Genomic DNA, 18,714 nt, shown 5'->3' on the forward strand with positions numbered 1-18,714 from the left:
ATATTTAAAGAAAAACCTTTGAGTTTTCCTTCCTACCTGCCCATGCTTTCTCATGCATTTCCTTTATTTTCCTAATTTCTTTTTTATCATACCCTCTTTAGCCTTCACCTACATCCTTTAATATTCCTTTAGGGACTTTGCATATTAAGCCCTCAGTACCTGTCATAAGCTTGCCTTTTTTTTTATTCTAACCTTTATATTCTTTAACAAGCATTCTTTTATCTTGGTTCCACTTTTTTTCTTCATGGGAACATTTTTGCTCTTTCCTTGTTAACTATCACCTACTGTTCTGACACAGTTTTATCTGCAAATAGTTGCTCCCAGTCCCCTTAGGCTGAATCGTATCTTAGTAAAATTAGCCTTTCCCCAATTTATTACTAGTATTCCCAGCTTATCCTGATCCTGTTCCATAACTATCCTAAATCTAACAGAGTTATGGCTACTATCTCCAAAATGCTCCCCTACTGAAGTGTCTTCCTGGGTTCATTTCCAAATATTAGGACCCGAACTGCATGCCCCACTCCACCTCCTCCTCCCTTGTTTGACTTTCTATGTACTGGCTGAAAAAGGTTCTCCTGGATGCCATTTAAGAATTTTGTTCCCTCTCCACCTTGCACACTAAAACCAGTCCAGTTAACATTTGGGTTGATAAACCCCTCCCCCCCCCCTCAACTATTACTGTCTTACTATTCTTACTCTTGTCTGAAATTTGATAACATATTTGATCGTCTTGAGATTTGACAAAGGGCCAGTTAGACTTGAAACATCAGCTCTTTTCTCTCCTTACAGATGCTGCCAGACCTGTTGAGATTTTCCAGCAGTTTCTCTTTTGGTTTTGATCCTCTGTCTTTCCCTACTGTTTGTTTGGGCACTATAGTACACACACAATAGTATGTGTGACCTTTTGTGTATTTTACTTCTCATGATATGGCCTCATTTGATGATTCTTTCAAGGTATCATCATTCCTTACTGCTATAATTAATTCCTTGATCAATTTTGTGTCTCCTTCTCCTTTGCTATGCCATTGTATCTTGATTGATTGGTCTGTAATCAGAAATATTGAATTGACAATCTTGCCCATCTTTCAGTCAAGTCTCAGGCATGGCTGTGATATTATATACTCATGTGCCTATCTGTGCCCTCAATCTGTTTATCTTAATTTTCAGGCTCCTTTGCATTGAATTACATGTAGACTTACTTCTATCTTATTTAGTCTGATTCCTCTGCCTTTGGACTTACGTGTATTTCAACTTCTAATTTGATTTCAACTTTTTCACATAGAATCATAGAGGCTGATAAACAGTTTGCAAATAAGATGCACTCAAATGTTCCCCCTCTAACCGACTGGTCCCCTTTTTCTGCCTGGGACTTTCCCTCTTCGACCTTCCGTGACACTCCACTCCCCTGGTATTCCCAATACTTCATAATTCCCCCATAGCACCTTCCCATGCAATCTTTGAAGGTGTAAGAGTTACTTTTTAACCCCTTCCATTCTCGCTATCTGAAGCCACAAGCACACATTCAAGGCGAAGCAGTGATTTACATGTATTTGTTTTAATCTAGTCCACTGCTCACAGGGAGGTCTCCTCCACATAGGCAACATCAAGCACAGGCTCGGTGACTGCTTTGTGTAACATCTGCGCTCTGTCTGTAAAGATGATTTTAATCTTCCTTGTCATGCTCATATTTCCACCTTCAGCCTGCTACAATGTTCCAACAAAGACCAGGGAGCTGGAGTAAGAGCATCTCACTTTTTGCTTAAGCAGTTTACAGCCTTCAGGGGTCAATATTATGCTCAATTGTATGATCTGTGTCCTCCATTTTAGCAACACTGCTATCCACTCCCACAGCAATACCCTTGCTTCCACTTCCAACCAATGTCTTGTTTATGTGGGCGTGCTCTCAACAAAGCTAAGTAATTTGAATTATCCATAACATGAATATCTATTTTATATAAATATGCCTCCTTTACTGCCCTTTTGCTCTAGGCATTCTGAAGATCTGTTACACTCACGGCTTCTCCCCTTTTGTCAACAACATTAATACCATCATTTTCCAGCATTGCTCAGTTCTGAAGAAGAGTCATGGGACTTGAAACGTTAACTCTGTTTCACTCTCCACAGATACTAGCAATCCTGCTGACTTTCTCCAGCAGGTTCTGTTTACATTTCAGATATAATATGAATGAAGGGGTTAAATTAGTTTTAGTTAGTTAAAGATTCAGTCATATTGAAAAAAATGAGACATACAGAAAGTCAAAGCTAGTAGTGTATAAACTGCTGTATCAGCAGGATAGTGCTGGCCTTGGGTGGAATACGGACAATGACTATGTAAACGGCACAACAGTAAATATAAACAAAAACAGAAATTGCTGAAAATTCTCAGCAGGTCTGACAGCATTGGTGGAGAGAAATTAGAGTTACCGTTTTGAGTCCAGAATTTTTCTGAGGAAGGGTCACTGGACTGAAATGTTAACTCTGATTTCTCTCCACAGATGCTGCCAGGCCTGTAAAAATTTTCAGCAATTTCTGTTTTTGTTCCTGAGTTCGAGCATCAGCAGTCCTTCCAGTTTTTTTTATTCAGTAAAAAACATAAGACACCAAGATGAAGAAACTAGGAAATGGAACATGTAATGTTTTGTATAAAATTTGGAGGTGTAAGGAGCCAGGCAGAGTTGCTTTTACATTGTTATAACACACAAAGACAGACAGCCAAATCAAATCAGCCTCCCTATCCCTGTATTTGCAACACAATAAAATTAAAACTTTCAATGATTGATTCCAGTATTGATTCCAGTAGTTCCTAACCTGACCTTTTGAATAAACAGTACCAGACCTTTGTGAATAACTGCTACTAGATAGCAGCTTAAACATAGGAATTAACAATTTATTAACATTACAGAAACTTCAGCAGAGCAAAGTTAAACAAGATAATCAAATTAATGTCTATGATTTAAATGCAATCTTCTTTGATTCTAGACTTCGCTCACACAAAGACAGATAGACAAACAGATTATAGTTAAGAGAGAAATCAAAAGAAAAATAAATTAGACATATCTGGCCAGCTAACTGAAGCAATGTCCACAATCAGTAATATCACAGACACGTGGGATTGTATCTTGCTTGGTATCTGAGGACACTGGCCATTGCAGATAGCTTCAAGTCTGAAGAATATTTATGTAGTACTTACAACTGAGAGTCTATTCTCTGATCTTTCAATAAATTGATAATGGAAGGATAACCAGAGAGCAATCAGATCTCCTTCTTTTAGCTTTACAAATCTTCTGACAAAACACACAGTTCAAAGCCAATTCAAGCTTTTGTTTCTCTTTCAACATTTTCTTTGTTAGTCTGATTGGCACCCGTTAACATTCAAACATCTGCCATCTGTTTGGGCATAATAACTCTCTCGTCAAAAAATTTAAAAATTACTTTTAACAAAAATCAGTTAGCAATTAACCTTCAGGCCTGGCTTCATAAACAAATATCAGTTTGTTTCTTCTGCTCTTTTCTTTAAAAAAAAGATTGATGCTCACAGTCCAAAACTCACCTTCAGTTCTCAGTTCACTGCTTCACGCCAAAAATGATAAAAATAAAAAAAGGTCAGTGAGGGTTCTAAGAACACTTCACAATGATAAGACTAGCCTTCCTTGCATATGCGTGAAAACAAATAATCATTTGACCCATCTCCTGAGTCTTCTATCAATTTTTCAAGTTGTACAATTATAATGATATAGAGGCAGATATAAGGTTCTTATAACATCCCAACAAACATCTTACATGTATATACTGAAAGATTAGGAGGAAATGAACAGGAGCTGCTTCAAATAAAGCATTTATTTCTTCTCCTTGCAGTGAGTGGCAGGCATACAGCAAGCACCACCAGCTCCACTTCATGGACAGTGCTTTCCTTCTTCAACTCCTTGAGGAACTGGACCAGATGTTCCACCCTGGTGTCCTTACCAAAGATCAGGTAAAACATTCATGTCAAAGCGCTTTTCCTCTGGAAACTATTACTCCCCTCACCCCCAGTTCTGTTCACTCCCTGGAAGGTGGTGACTTTTAATTCAGACTCCAAGTGTTGGGCATTCTTCAGTATTTCATACAAGTTGCAAACTTTCAACTGTGAATCTAAACAGTGGCTTTGACAAGCTGTGTGTCTGTGAAATAAAGCACAAGATTTGACAATTTTATGTCACTAACTATTTTTGACTGTTTTCGATCTGCATGTGTCTGTGTATGTGTGCATGTGTGTGAATCATGTAAATGTGTGCCGTAAGAATGCATGTGCACATATCTCCCTCACACACGCTTCCACTTTGAATATGGAAATATTACTGATCAAGATGTGCACCACGTGGTAGCTTTTATGTTCAGATTTCAAACTTTCTATGATTTTGTAATGTTATTCCAGTTCATGTATTTTTCAAATTACGTTTAGTTTGCGTTTGGGCGGTGAGAAATTTTGGTAAATAAAATAGGAACAGGAGAAGATCATTTAGCCCCACAAAATTACCCCTGTTCCTTGATATTCTTCTAGGTAACAAACAAAAATGTATCAAATTCAGATTTAAACTTATAAATTGACAGTGGTGTATGGATAATATAAGTGGATACTAATCTAGAACCCTGAGCTAATATTTTTGACACATGAGTCAAAATCCCACCACAACAGATAGTTACATTTGATGCCAATAGTAATCAGGAATTAAAAGCTAGCCTGATGGTGACAGGGTAGCCATTGTCCTAAAAACCCATCTGCTTCAGTCGCATCCTTACCCGCTCTGGCCTACATGTGATTCCAGACCCATAGCAATCTGGTTGATCGTAACTGCCCTCTGAAATGACCCAGAGAAGCATTCAATTCAAGGGCAATAAATGCCAGCCTGGGAAGTGACACCAACAGCCTACAAACAAATAAACAAAAAAACATGTACTATAATGGGCAGAATGCTGCTCACTATACAACGGCACCCATCTTCACCTCAAGTCATATCCATTTATTCCCAGCAAACACAATCTGCAGCAGTCTCTGATAGCAGAGGCCACGTCTCACAGATTAATGTCTCCTTTGTCATTGTTACTATAGTTATTTCATTCCCTTAACTTTGTTTTGTTGCAGGAGGAGTTCCTGAGTGACAGTTTTGTCCTCTTTATTGACTACAACTGGGAGCTGCTCCAGAGAATGAAGCAAGTCTTTCCCTTTAATTGTCCAACGGCATTACGACAGCTGGAACTGATGCTGAGGTAATACAGACGGAGGTGAGCCAGGCCAAACTGGGTGAGGCTAGACCAGTGTAGACACAGAGCCAGGTCAAACCAGACCAGATTGAGCAAGGCCATACTACATCAAGTTAAGCCAGGCAAAGCCAGAAAGAATCGGGCCAAGACCAGACTAAGCTTGGATAAGCCAACCTGAGCCAGGCAAGGACAGAGTCAGCTGAGTGAGACAAAACTGAACTACACTGAACTGGGCTAGACTGGGACAACTGACTCTCATTCAGGACATGAGTATGTTGGTCCATGTGCATCACACAGGAGAGTCTCCCAATTGTTCTCAAATGCATTGACTGTTATTGGACTTTAGTTCCATTTTATCAGATGTCGAATCAGACCTAAACTTTGAGTTTGTGCAAATTATTCCAACTCTCGGGAGGGTCTCACATCTGAACCAAATGCTTTATCTTCTGTCTCTTCACTGAATAGTGATCAGGAGAAAGAAATGTGGCAAATTGTACTGTTACCTCCTGAACTCAAGCATTGCCATTAATTATCTCCAACCCATTGTCAATCATCTCAACCGGCACAAACTGACGATTGAACCAAAGCTCATCCTGGTCTGAGTGCCTTAGCTACTATTGAGATACTATTGAGGAAGCTGCTGCAGGTGCTGATAAGGTGCCAACTCGAAGATTATTGCAGAATATAAAAGCTTATGGCGTGGAGGGTAAAATACTGATATTGATAGAAGATTGGTTAGCTAACAGGAAACAGTGAGTGGTATAAATGGGTCATTTCCTGTTTGGCAAGATGTAACAAGTGAATGTGCCACAGGGATCAGTCGTAGGGCCTCAGCATTTTTACAATTTATATAAATGACCTAAGGTGTGATAATTGAATTTGCTGATGTCATAAAGATAGGAGGAAAACTAAGTTATGAAAAGCATACAAAGGGTTATGGAAACATTAAGTGAATGGGCAAAGATCAGGAGTATAATTGGGAAAATCTATAATTGCCCATTTTTGGCAGGAAGAATAGAAAATAAACATGATATAAATGGTTAGAGGATGCAGAGCTCAGAGGTGCAGACGGTTTTGCATAAATTACAAAAGACAAGTATGCAGGTACAGTAAGTAGTGAGGAAAGCTAATTGAATGTTACTGTGTATTACAGGGGAAATTGAATATAAAAATAAAGTTATGCTTCAGTTGTACCAGACATTTCTAAGACTACATTTGGGGTATTGTGTACAGCTTTGGTCTTCTGATTTCAAGAAGAATATTAATTATTTAGAAAAGTTCAGAGTTTAGGAAAGAAAGAAATAACTTGATTGAAACATATTGGATTGTGAGGAGAAAGTGAGGACTGCAGATGCTGGAGATCAGAGTCGAGAGTGTGGTGCTGGAAAAGCACAGCATGTCAGGCAGCATCCAAGGATCGATATTTTGGATATAAGCCCAAAATGAGGTCATCAGGAATGAGGTCAGGAATATAAGATTGTGAGGGCTTTTTGACACTCTTGTGGGAGAATGTAGAACTAGGGGCCTTGATTAAAAGTAAGTAATTGTCCATTTAAGACAGATGTTGAAAAATGTTTCTCTCACAGATGGTCATGAATCTTTGGAACTTTCTTCCTCAAAAGGCAATAGAAGCAGAGTTTTTTTTGAATATTGTAAAGGAAGCAGTTCATAAACAATGGAGTGAAAGGTTATGGGGGTAGGCAGGAATGAAATCAGATCTGCCATTACCTTATTGAATAGCAGAACAAGTTTTGGAGGGCAAATGGCCCATTCCTGCTTCTAGTTTGTATACTGTATTCATATGTTTGTAATGTTAATGTAGGGAACACTGTTCAGTAAAGAATATCTTTGGAACTAAGAATTCTCTTTATCTGTATGTTTCTGTTTTTGTCTCTATTTCTGTCTCTGTCACTGCCTTCTGTATTTCTTGTGTTCCTTATCTTTTTACCCCTACCCCTCCTCCATCACTTGCTCTTATTGTCTCCCATCTTATCCTGCCTGACACTGCCTCTCCTGGGTCCTCTGTCTCCCCTTCTCTTTTCCTGTATTTCTTCCAATTCCTGTCCTCCTCTTTCGGTTTCCTCTCCGTCTCTGTGTAACTCCTAATTTTTATTTCTCCCAAATTATCTTTCTCTCTCTCTCTCTCTCTCTCTCCCTCTCTCTCGTCTGCTTTTTTCTGTCTGCGTTTGATTTAATATTTTTCAGGTGTTTATCGAAGATTTATTCCATGGAAGCCTTTAATGTGGTCTGTCCTTTACACAACCAGCTCCATGTGGAGATTGTTGCCATAGTGAAGGTACAGTGAGGGCTTCATTGTCAATATTCAGGAATCATGCCAGAATCTGATGATAATTTGCATTGATGACCTTGAAGAGAGCATTTTTAAAAAAAATACATGTTAATGTGGGGGAGGGCAAATTTGTTTGATCTAGTGAATCTCAATTTCCCAATGAGATTTGAGAAAGCAGATGAGGAGACACTTCTCCATTTACTAAACTCAGTTGGGTGAGACTGGGTGACAAAAATAATTGGTTGAATACACTGAAACAGCAGTTTATTATAAAGGTAGAAAAGCTTCAGTTGAAGGATGGCCAATAGATTTGCTTTGTAACATTACTTAAATTGATTGATAAATCAGAACAGAATTGTCTCAGAGGAGGTCAAGATCATATCAAAACAATTCACTTGGACTGCTTAGAGGAAATGAATTTAATGTGAACAAATGCAGAATATATGGAATATATGGAAGAAAATAAATGACACATGGAATCCTTGAGGAAATAGAAGTTATTGAAGTTCACAGGCACTATTGAACTTCTCACTCACCATCTCTATTACAAAGAAATAAAACACATTGCAGAATTTGTGCAAACCCCATGCAACCGTCATCTGTTGATTTACATGTCACCATCCACAAAACCTCTCTGAATGACACAACTTCCTGACTTGGAAATATATGACCATTCCTTCACTGCTGGGTTAAAATCAGGAACTCCCTTCCTTGGGAGTTCACACACCAGGTGGAAGGCAGCAGTCAGCAGTTTCAGAAGTCGGATCACTTCAACACTCAAGGACAATTGGAGTTGAGGAAAAAGTTGCCAGTGATGCTCACATCCCTTGAAAGAATTTTTAAAAATTAAATACAGGTCAGACCTTGTGTGGAGGCTCACAGAGTCCCAAGGTCTCTTGGACAACTGAATTGAGCAAACTAACATGATACCAATGTGTGTGTTGGACCTGAAACAAATTATTGTAGCGTTTCAAGTCTTAATGAACAAGAGTAAATTACTCATTGGGTTCAGTATAATCAGAAGATTTTCACTGAGATTCAAAAATACCTTTAGTAACTTTGTGCTAAGTGCTACTGAATAGGAACATAGAAGCAAGATTGGGTCATTCAGTCCCTGAAACCTACTCTGCCATTCTAGATCACAGCTGATCATCAACCTCTACACCAAATTCCTGCACTCTTCCCCATGTCCATTAATATCATTATTAGCTAGAAATCTATCAATATCTGTTTTGAACTTAATACCTTCTGGAGTAGAGTTCAAAAGATTCACCAGTCTTTGAGTGAAGTTCTTCCTCATCCTCAGCGCAGGTGATTCATCCTTTATTCTGGGACTGCCTCCTCTGGTTCTTGACCCACAGCTAGGGAAAACATCTTTTACGGTATCTATTTTTTATCCCTTTAAGAATTTTGTATATTTCTATGTGATTGCCTCTTGGTTCATTTTAGAGGAATGAGTGACATTATTTTAAGAGGCATTGTGTCAAGCAGCTTTGCATCAAAAGACATTCTGTTGAGTAGCATTGTGGTTTGATATTTCAATGTGTGATATTGTGTTGATTTTCACTGTTACTGTTACAGAAATTCATATTTGACTGGTATAAGAAAATGTGTGACACCTTCAAACCAAACCTTAAGGTATATCTGACTGAATAATGTAATCTGTGCAGATTAGCAGAAGTATTTGACTTTGCCATATTAGCATTGTTCTTGCTGTCTGTTTTGTTCATTACTGAGTTCATGATCCATTGTGCAATATAATCAATGTGAAAACAAGCAACACTCAGTTCTCAAGTTGAGTCACAAATCAGCTGAACTGAGCTGAATAGTTATAGGAGCAATTGCCTGTGTATGAATAACGAAAGAGAAAATTATTTTATATTTCTCTTCACGATTAAAATGATTTGGGAGGGGATATGGTTAGTGAAAAGTTGTGTTTTGGGACGTAATTTAAAGTAGTAGATGAGATGCCAATCAAGCAGGCTGCTTTGTCCTGTTATGGTAAGTTGGGTTTGGGGATGTTGTTAAAGTTGAGCTGGGTTTGAGGGAGATTTGTGATGATGAGTTGGATTAGGGGGTATTGTCAATGACTCTGTGTGAGGGGAGTACAGAGACTGTAAACTGAGTTTAGGCAATGTCGTTGTTGATGTGTTGAATTCAGAGACACTTGATGCATATTTGGGTTTAGGGGTTTTACTGACAATGAGTTTGGTTTGGGTGGGTTTGTTGACAGTGAGTTGGGTTCGGAGACATTGGTGGTCAGTTAAGTCTCTGAGGGAGGTGTTGTTAACAATGAGTTGGGATTTAGATATTGTTGACCGTGAATTGGGTTTTGGCGTGCTATTGACTGTGAATTGGGTTTAGTAATGAGAAGTTATCATAACTGATCTCAGGCCGACTTTACTTTGCAGTCTGGACTGACTAAGCAAATGAGACTGGTACAACTAGTCGATGCAGTTTGTACAGAGCTACATAAAGATCGAGAAAATTACAACCAAATATTTGTCAGGTATTTGACTTGTTTTTGATCTTACATTTTACTAATACAGTTATTTTGTTCAAATAGATTAAGGATATTGGTGCTGGTGAATAAAACTTTTCATTGCTCTGGAAATCAAATCTCCAATAACATTCCCAGGGCAGGTACAGGAAGAGACAAACACAGCGTATAGCTAGCTCAGCATTGTCCAATCAAACACTTTGGGTCAGTTACAGTAAAGCACCTCTATACATTTGCTTATAAAATGTTTCATGAGATCTATAAACACTCACTATGTTTTTAAAACACTTTCCAATGGATGTAGTATTGTTAGCATGGCCAGTATTTATTTCCTAATTGCCCTTGAGAAGGTTACAGTTAGTCACCTTCTTAAAATACTGTGGTCTGTTTGAGTTATGTAAACCCACAGTGATGTTACAAAGTCGGTTCCAGAATTTTGATTTAGAAAGAATGAATGACTGGTGATAACATGTCAAGCCAGAGTGGTGTATAGCTTAGAGGGAATCTACAGATGTGCTTTTCCCATGCATCTACTACCTTTGTCCTTCTAGATGGTTTAGCAAGTTCCTGTAGATTGGCAGCAGTGTGTACAATGTGTTTCCAATGCTGGAGGGAGGAAATGTTTAAAGTGGTGGATGGGGTGCCAATCAAGCAGGCTGCTTTGTTCTGGTTGGTATTCATATGCCTCACTGGGGTAGTCTACTGGAAATCAAACCTACTATTTCTGGAATCATCATACAAGATAAAGATTGTAAAAAGCATGTGGAATTCCCTAATTTATCTGTCTTTTAGATCCACATCTAGAGAAAGTATAGACCAAGTTTTCTGACCTTAACAAGAATGACAATTTATTACAAATAAATAGATTCTCGACAAACAATTATAAAACATCAGCATATATCTCTACTAGTTGAAACTCCAACCCCTTTAAACTCCCTTTCCACATGCATACAGACAGAAACAAAAACATTGAAGGAGGTTAAGAAAATCAGGCAGTTCAGTGATCCCTGTCTGCAGGGTTTATAGAGAATATCCTTTCATTAATCAGAATACTGCTTCTTGATGTTCCTTCTCCAGATACTTCCACTTGTTTACAGGAGGCACAGGATGACCACTTCCCACTTACAAAACATCTTTGATATACCAATTAAAGTTATAGCTTACAGGGACTGGAAAGGGAAATAAACTGGTTATCTTCGGGTTTGAATGCTTTTTACTATAGAGAAAAGAGACAGCTCTACCTTTGCAAAGATCTGGTTGTTTTTGCCAAAACATTCATACCTCCAAGCTGTTCTGGTACTCGGGAGCTAATTACCTAGTTGTTGGCAGGTAGAAGGCAACCTTCATCGATTATGGTCACCAGTCCATTGACGTGTTAGCTGCTTGTTGCCAGCTAAGCTTCAGTTATATACATCCCTTGATCCATCTGCAAACTAGACTTTTGTTACTGCTTGAACATCAGCTGTGTAAACAGTACTTGCAATGAGTGTCAGGTTACTCACTTTCAAGAAGTGCAGCAATCCTTTCACTTTCCTTGATATTTGAAACAGTTATCAATCCAAACTTGGATGTTGTCCAGGTCTTGCTGCATATATATGCATGCAGGCTGCCTCAGTATCCGAAGAGTCATGAATGGTGCTGAAATTGTGCAATCATTAGTAAATATGTCCACTTATGGAAGGAAATCTTTGATGAAGCTGCTGAAAATTATTGGTCCTAGGGCACTGTCCTGAGGAAACGTTTTCTGAGGTACACAAGATCTGGGTTGCTCACTCACTTGATAGCCCCAATGGGAGTCATCATTCAGGTTTATGTGCATTTCAATTTGTAACTCATTGCAGGGGACAGAAGAGAGAATGTGAGAAGGTTGACAGGGCAGAGCTTGCATTTGTGGAAGATTGACCAAGCCTTTGGCTGTACAAATTCTTGTGTTTTTGTCATGGAAAATTGAGCTCAATGTTAAGTATCCTGCCACCCCACCATCACCCTCCTACCCAACATCTTGCAATGAGGTGGTGTAAGTCAAAGGGCCATATCAGTATATTCTGTCGGTTGTATTCCCCCTGTTGTGTGTTGTCACTTCACTGAGCAGTTGCTTTTCACCTGCTTGGAATGATTTCTATCTTTTTCCAGTGTTTTGAAGATTGATTATTTCAGCATCACCTACCAACAGCTGGAGAAACTGGTAAGGAGATTATTTGTTTGACTCTTTAAGAGTGAGTTATCAGAGCACCCTCCCTGCCAAATACAAATGCCAAAGATTCAATTCCAAAAACATCAAGCCTCCTTTATTTTTGAGAATCTCCATATCCACTTCAATCTCACCACGTGTAAAACTCTAACCCCTGAGGATAAGCCTGTGCTGCCTCCTCACCCAACCCCTTTGCCCTAGCCCCAACCTCATGCTCAATGTCCTGCCAACACTGGAACTCATTGTGTGCTGACTCAGGGCAATAATCATGTTCAACAGCTCCTCCTGGAAAATGGGGACAAAGGCTCTCCCTCATCAACCTTTGAATGACCAGCTTCATTGCAGCACCTCATCAGAACCTCTTAGTTGCTGATAGGTCTCTCCCTCATTGCAGAGTCCTCAATGTGATCGGAGGAGCGAAGTCAAGGCTGTATGTAGGATTACCTGCTTAAAATGGAGCTAATTGGAATTGCCTTTTCCCTTTCTCCTGAACCCTTAAACTGTTTCCTTAAGACTATCTGCTTGGTGCAGGTCGCAGATGATATTCTCACGCTGATGGAGGAACTGGGGACAACCATGGAACAGGAGAGGTCAAGAATGACGCAGGAGATGGGGGAGACTCTATTTGAGCTGTACCTGTCACTCAAAGAGCTGAAACGATTCAAGGAATACCTTCAATTAAAGTGAGTCAACAGAAGCTAGAACTACTCACCCTAAAGTAGCCCCAGGAGATAGAGTTCGAAATCAGACACTGAGGAGGAATTATTGGGAGTGACTGGTGAAGTTGAAATGATGGGTTATGTAGCAAGGGAGAGAGGGATGGAGGCGATAAGAAATTAAGACAGTTCTGGTGCATAGTGGCAGTTACTTCAACCTCAGAATATAAGAGTTAGGACTGGAGAAATTTGAAGGTGTGGATAGGGCTGGGTGGTGACTTAAGCAATTCTCTGTAAAAACACTTGGATTCTGAAAACAACCTCCTGGATTGTCCCGAGCAAAGAACAAAATTTTATAGCACAGAAAGCGGCCAGTCTTTCTGTGTCTTTATGTCTTTATTTGGTAGAGCTGTTTAGAGCCAATTATCCCTTTCCATTGCATTTGTTCTGATGATGCCAACTTTGATAAAGGGGCCTCGAAATGTCTACCTTCTTCCTCAACTGAGGATTCCCCAGCACAGTATTTGACAGGGCCCTCAGCGGGTGCGACGTATTTCCTGCACTTCAGCCCTCAGCTCCTCTGTTCTCTCCCATAACAGTGATAGGGTTGCCCATGTCCTCAATACCATTCCACTAGCATTCACACCCAGAGGATCATTAGCTGCCATTTCCATAAACTCCAGCAGGATATCACCACTAGACACATATTCCCCTTCCCTCCTTGTCACCCTTTCACAAGGATATCCTATTCCACTCCTGCTTCACTCCCAATAACCCCCACAGGCCCATGGCACTTTCCCCTACTTGTTTAATTTCTTCCTCCTCAGTATCCAAGGGCCCGGACATACCTGCCAGGTGAAACAGTGCTTTACCTGCAATTCACTCAATCTATTTTACTGCATTCGCTGCTCACAATGTGGTGTCCTTTGACTGCTTTGCAAAACACCTACATTCTGTCTGCAAAAAAGACCTTGAACTTCCATTTGCCTGATGCTTCAACACATCACCCTGTTCTCTGGCCTACATCTCAATCTCAAGCTTGCTGCAACACTCCAGCAAAGCTCAGCACAAGCTGGAAGATAAGCACTCATTTTCCACTTAGTAACTCTCCTGCCTTCTGAACTCTATATCGAGTTCAACAATGTTAGGACTTAAGACACCTTCTCCTTTACCCCAACCCCTACCAGGTCGTGTTATCACATTGTCTGCTATTACACACAACCTATTGTAAGCCATGATTTGGAGGAACCGCTGTTGGACTGGGGTGGACAAAGTTAAAAATAACACAACACCAGGTTGCAGTCCAACAGGTTTATTTGGAAGCACTAGCTTTTGGAGCATTGCTCCTTCATCAGGTGGTTGATGAAGGTTCATTAACCGCCTGATGAAGGAGCGGCGCTCTGAAAGCTCGTTCTCCTGGCCAGATCATTATCCACTCCTTTGTCTGTCCAATTGTCCTTCTCTCTTCTTGGGCTCTATCTCCATCTATCGTTTACTCCTTACCCCTTTCCCCTGCCCTATCCTCTACATAAAAATCAACAAGGATCACAGGACCCAAAACAGTAACTTTGATTTCTCTCCACAGATGCTCCCAGACCTGTTGAGTTTTTCCAGCAATTCCTGTTTATATTGATTTTCAGCATCCGCAGTTCTTTTGGTTTTTATCTCACTCTTTTTTGCTTTCCCCTATAGCCCTGTATTATTTTTCCTTGCAAGTATTTATCCAATTTCTTTCTGAGTGTAACAGTCGAATTTGCATCCATCATCTCTTCAGGCAATGCATTCCAGATCAGAACAACTCACTGTGTAAAGCAATATTTTTTCTGAGAAACATAAAAAATAATTACAGGAGTAGGCTATTTGGCCCTTTGAGCTTGCCCCACCATTCAACATGATTATAGCTGATCACCAAACTCAGTATTCTGTCCTTGCTTTCACCCTACATCATCCTTTGATTGCTTTCACCTGAGGAACTAAATACATCTCCTGCCTGAAAACGTTGAATGTTTTGGCCTCAACTACTTTCTATGGCAGAGAATTCCACAGGCTCCCTATTCTCTGGGTGAAGAAATTTCTCTGCATCTCTGTCCTAAATGGCCTACCTCTCCAGGGGCTTCAGTACAAAATTTAGGCTGAAAGTCCAGTGCTGAGGGAGGGCACGTTGCACTTTTTGAGCAGATACTAAATGCAGGCTCTGTTTTCCTTCATAATAGTAGGGATTGGTCTAACTCAGGATTCCATCAAGCATGGAATGATCTAGCACAATGAATTTCATAAAACAAGGAATGGTCTGACACAATGGATTCTTTGAGCAGTGAGTGGTCTAACACATTGAATCCTATGGCCAGGGAGTGGTCTAACACACCTGAGCCCCCTGCAACTCTAAATATGTTTTGTTTCCCATCCCCTCCAGAGACTCGCAACTTCTGGCACTCACAAATTTCCACGATTGGTTTCAGATGTCCATTAACAAGTGGCTCCAAATTGTTTATGAGAAGTCTTGTGAACGTATTACGAGGGCAGTGTCAGTGGATCAGGTAAATGACCTGAGCAATCTCTGTTGCTAGTTAAGCATGTTCACATGCTGCAGGCGTATTCTTCTTGATGTCCTCTTCTATTTAGGCTAGTCAGTAACTGTATCTATATTGTCAGTAATTGGTACAGAGAAGGGATGAGGCGGAATACTTGAGTTAATTTTACTCAAGAAAGTCTCTTGTAATTAAATGTATGGGGAGGTTTTACAGGGGATGTTGAATGATCTTTTCTCAGAATGGTATCTCTAAGTTGACAATGGTGGTGAATGTTTGTGCATTTTCTTTTACCTCCAGTTTGAACCTGTTGACACATTGTCTAAACACAGCAGCTCAGCTGTCGATGTAGTGACTTGCTTCACTCAGATCAAGAGCTTCTGGTTGCAGCTGGCTTGGCCTGACCCAATGGGGGCATTTGTCTTTGTAACAAAAATTACTGATGTGAGTATCAGCATAATCCTCACAACTACTGCAGGTTTCTGGAAATATATTGTTCCTCAATGCAGCCTCAGCAAGTGTATTGGCCCTGTTCTCATCTTATTTCCATGGTCTCTGTGATCAATGAAGAGGCTTGTGAGTGAGTGGAAATCAGAGGTAGGGCATTGAGCTTCTGGCTAGAGAGCCAGATTAACACAGAGCATGGAAACAGACCCTTCAGTCCAACTAGTCTATGTCCACCATGTTTCCAAACTGAACTGGTCTCACTTACTTGTGCTTGCCATATCTACTCCAAACCTTTTCTAGTCATGTACTTATCCAAATGTTTTTTAAATGTTGTAACTGTACTTGCATCAACAACTTTCTCTTGTAGTTTGTTCCACATATGAACCACTGTCTATGTTTAAAATAAAAGTTTCCCCTTATGTTTTTTTTAAATATTTCTCCTCTCACCTGTAAATTATGTCCCCTTGTTTTAAATTCTGCCACCCTAGGGAAAAGACCATTGCTATTCAACTTATCAATGCACCTCATGATTTTATAAACCTCTATAAGGTCACCCCTCAACTTTCCACTCGAGTGAAAGAAGTCCCAGAATGTCCAGCCGATCTTTATAACTCAAACCCTCTAGTCCCAGCAAAATCGTAGTAAAGCTTTTCGGAACCCTCTCTAATTTAATAATATCTTTCCAATAGCAGGGTGACCAGACTGTACACAGTACTTTAGAAGAGGCCTCACCAATGTCCTTACAACTCAACATAACATCCCAACTCCGATATTCAAAGATCTGAGCAATGAAGACAAGTGGGCTAAATGCCTTATTAACCACCCTGTCTACCTGGCACACAAATTTCAAAAAAACTATGTACCTGAACCCCCAGATGTCTCTATACAGCAACACTAACAAGGACTCTACCGTTAATTGTATAAGCCCTGCCCTTGTTTGATTTATTAAAATGCAATACCTCACATTTATCCAAATTAAACTCCATCTGCCACTCCTCAGTCCACTGACCCAATTGACCAAGATCTCTTTCTAATCTTAGACAACCTTCTTCACTGCCCACCATACCACAACATAGTTCCAGAATGTATCACTCTCAGACCTTAAGGATGGTGTATGGCTACTTTTCATTTCAATTGTTCTCGTGTGAACATCTGTTCCATTCTCATTTCATGGCTCATTTGTGCCTCTCACCCCTGGATACTTGGCGTGACGTTAACCTGCATGGAACCTTCATTTCAATTTGTCTTTTCCTCCAACATAAAGTGGACCAGGATATTTTCAGTCTTAGGTGCACTATATTTAGCCAAATTATGTTAATGTTCAATTTATTAAAATTTCAGATTGTGTGATGAATATGTTTGTCGTTGGCACTGCAGGAGTAATTGCAGTATTCAGTTTAAATGTTCTGCAGTTTTTATTCGCAGGACCAATAGATATTTCAATGGTTTCTTGTAGGATATTTGTAATGCAGCTGTGATGTACTCAGAAAAGGTGAGACAAAAAGCAGACAGTCAAAAGAAAATTACACAACAGGTGAGTCCTGAGGAATCCCGTGAACTGTAGATACTACAGCCAATTGTGTCACAGAATCCAGATAGATTCCCATTGTGTTAAACTTCTCCCTGTTCATTCCTATTGTACAGAATTCCAGTGCACCGAATCTCTTCCTATTCAGTCCTAATATGAAGTATTCCAATGAACTAAATATCTTCCCATTCATTTATATATAGTTCCTATATGTCAAATATCATTCTATTTACTCTCATTGAAAGTCCCAAAGTACCAACTCCAAAGTGTGCATCTTTTGTCATGGACTGGTTCTGTGAGCAGAACTAATCTGATTGACAAGCTTGATTTTCATCAGATAGATAGAATTCCAGGGCAGGCTGGACTGAAGGTCTGATCTATAACCCCATGGAAAGAGGGGCTATGCTCCTGGGAGTGGTTTGATCTCAGACCTAACTGGAGGTTCTAATCCACTGCAAGTCTAATCCCAGCACAAGGGTCGTCTAAATTTCAATCTCGAGGGTTTATGTTCAATAAGGAGCCAGGAGTAAGCATTTTAATCTGCAAAAAGTACTGTTTAAGGCACTAATCTTCATTTTAAGGCTGGCCTGAGCCCCCTTCAATTGCTGGGCTTCCTGAGACCTGGGAAGTGTAACCAGGATTAAATCTGTAAGACAGAGGCTGCCACTTGCATTAAGCTATTCAGATTTACAATTTGTCTCCCCAGAAAGGAACAGCCATTGTTCCCTACTCCTGCCTCCACTGCTAAACTTGGACATCAGCAAAATGAATCCTCAGATTTTCTTGGATGTTAAAATTCAACATCACGTGTCAACACTACTTTGATCAGAGAACAGTTCTTTATTTCATCTTTCAAGTGTTGTTTGAAAACATCCTTTAAGTATTGGATAAGCATTTGTTTGGCTGCCGGATTAAGTTGTGGTAGACAAGCAGGAGGCCTGGAAGAACACAAGCCAGGCAGCATCGGGGGTGGAGAAGTTAATGTTTCGGGTATAACCCTTCTTCAGGACTGGGGATGGGTGTAAGGGCAGCTGCAGAAAAAGTGGAGGGAGTATAGTGAGGTAGGGATAGGTGAACACAGGTTGAGGGTTGGAGGAACAACACCTCATCTTCTGCCTGGGCAATCTATAGCTGGGAGGACTCAACATTGAGTTCTCCAATTTCAAATAACCTCCCTTCCCGTCCCCTGACCCCCTTCCAACCCCTCCCACCTCCTCTCCCTTCCAAGGTTAGTAAATTATTTGGAACACTGCAGTTCTGCCCATTGGTACATTAGGAATGAGACTGAACAAGATTCACTGCCATCAGCCATAACGTTAGACTAAAAACTGGC

General features: G+C 40.1%; 1 protein-coding gene across 4 annotated transcripts in view; it reads left to right on the top strand.

Moving 5' to 3' along the window:
- baiap3 (BAI1 associated protein 3) overlaps window positions 1-18,714 on the top strand; it is an 81,211-nt gene that overhangs the window by 44,043 nt on the left and 18,454 nt on the right. For all 4 annotated transcript variants that reach the window (XM_072559530.1, XM_072559532.1, XM_072559533.1 and 1 more), the window contains 10 exons: window positions 3,856-3,973; window positions 5,123-5,247; window positions 7,447-7,537; window positions 9,113-9,169; window positions 9,943-10,040; window positions 12,165-12,216; window positions 12,754-12,905; window positions 15,292-15,415; window positions 15,707-15,850; window positions 17,310-17,387. In XM_072559530.1, coding sequence (XP_072415631.1) covers window positions 3,856-3,973; window positions 5,123-5,247; window positions 7,447-7,537; window positions 9,113-9,169; window positions 9,943-10,040; window positions 12,165-12,216; window positions 12,754-12,905; window positions 15,292-15,415; window positions 15,707-15,850; window positions 17,310-17,387 — 1,039 coding nt within the window. The remainder of the gene's footprint in view (window positions 1-3,855; window positions 3,974-5,122; window positions 5,248-7,446; window positions 7,538-9,112; window positions 9,170-9,942; window positions 10,041-12,164; window positions 12,217-12,753; window positions 12,906-15,291; window positions 15,416-15,706; window positions 15,851-17,309; window positions 17,388-18,714) is intronic.

This window comes from Chiloscyllium punctatum, chromosome 40, assembly GCF_047496795.1.
Source record: "Chiloscyllium punctatum isolate Juve2018m chromosome 40, sChiPun1.3, whole genome shotgun sequence".
NCBI classification, from domain to species: domain Eukaryota; kingdom Metazoa; phylum Chordata; class Chondrichthyes; order Orectolobiformes; family Hemiscylliidae; genus Chiloscyllium; species Chiloscyllium punctatum.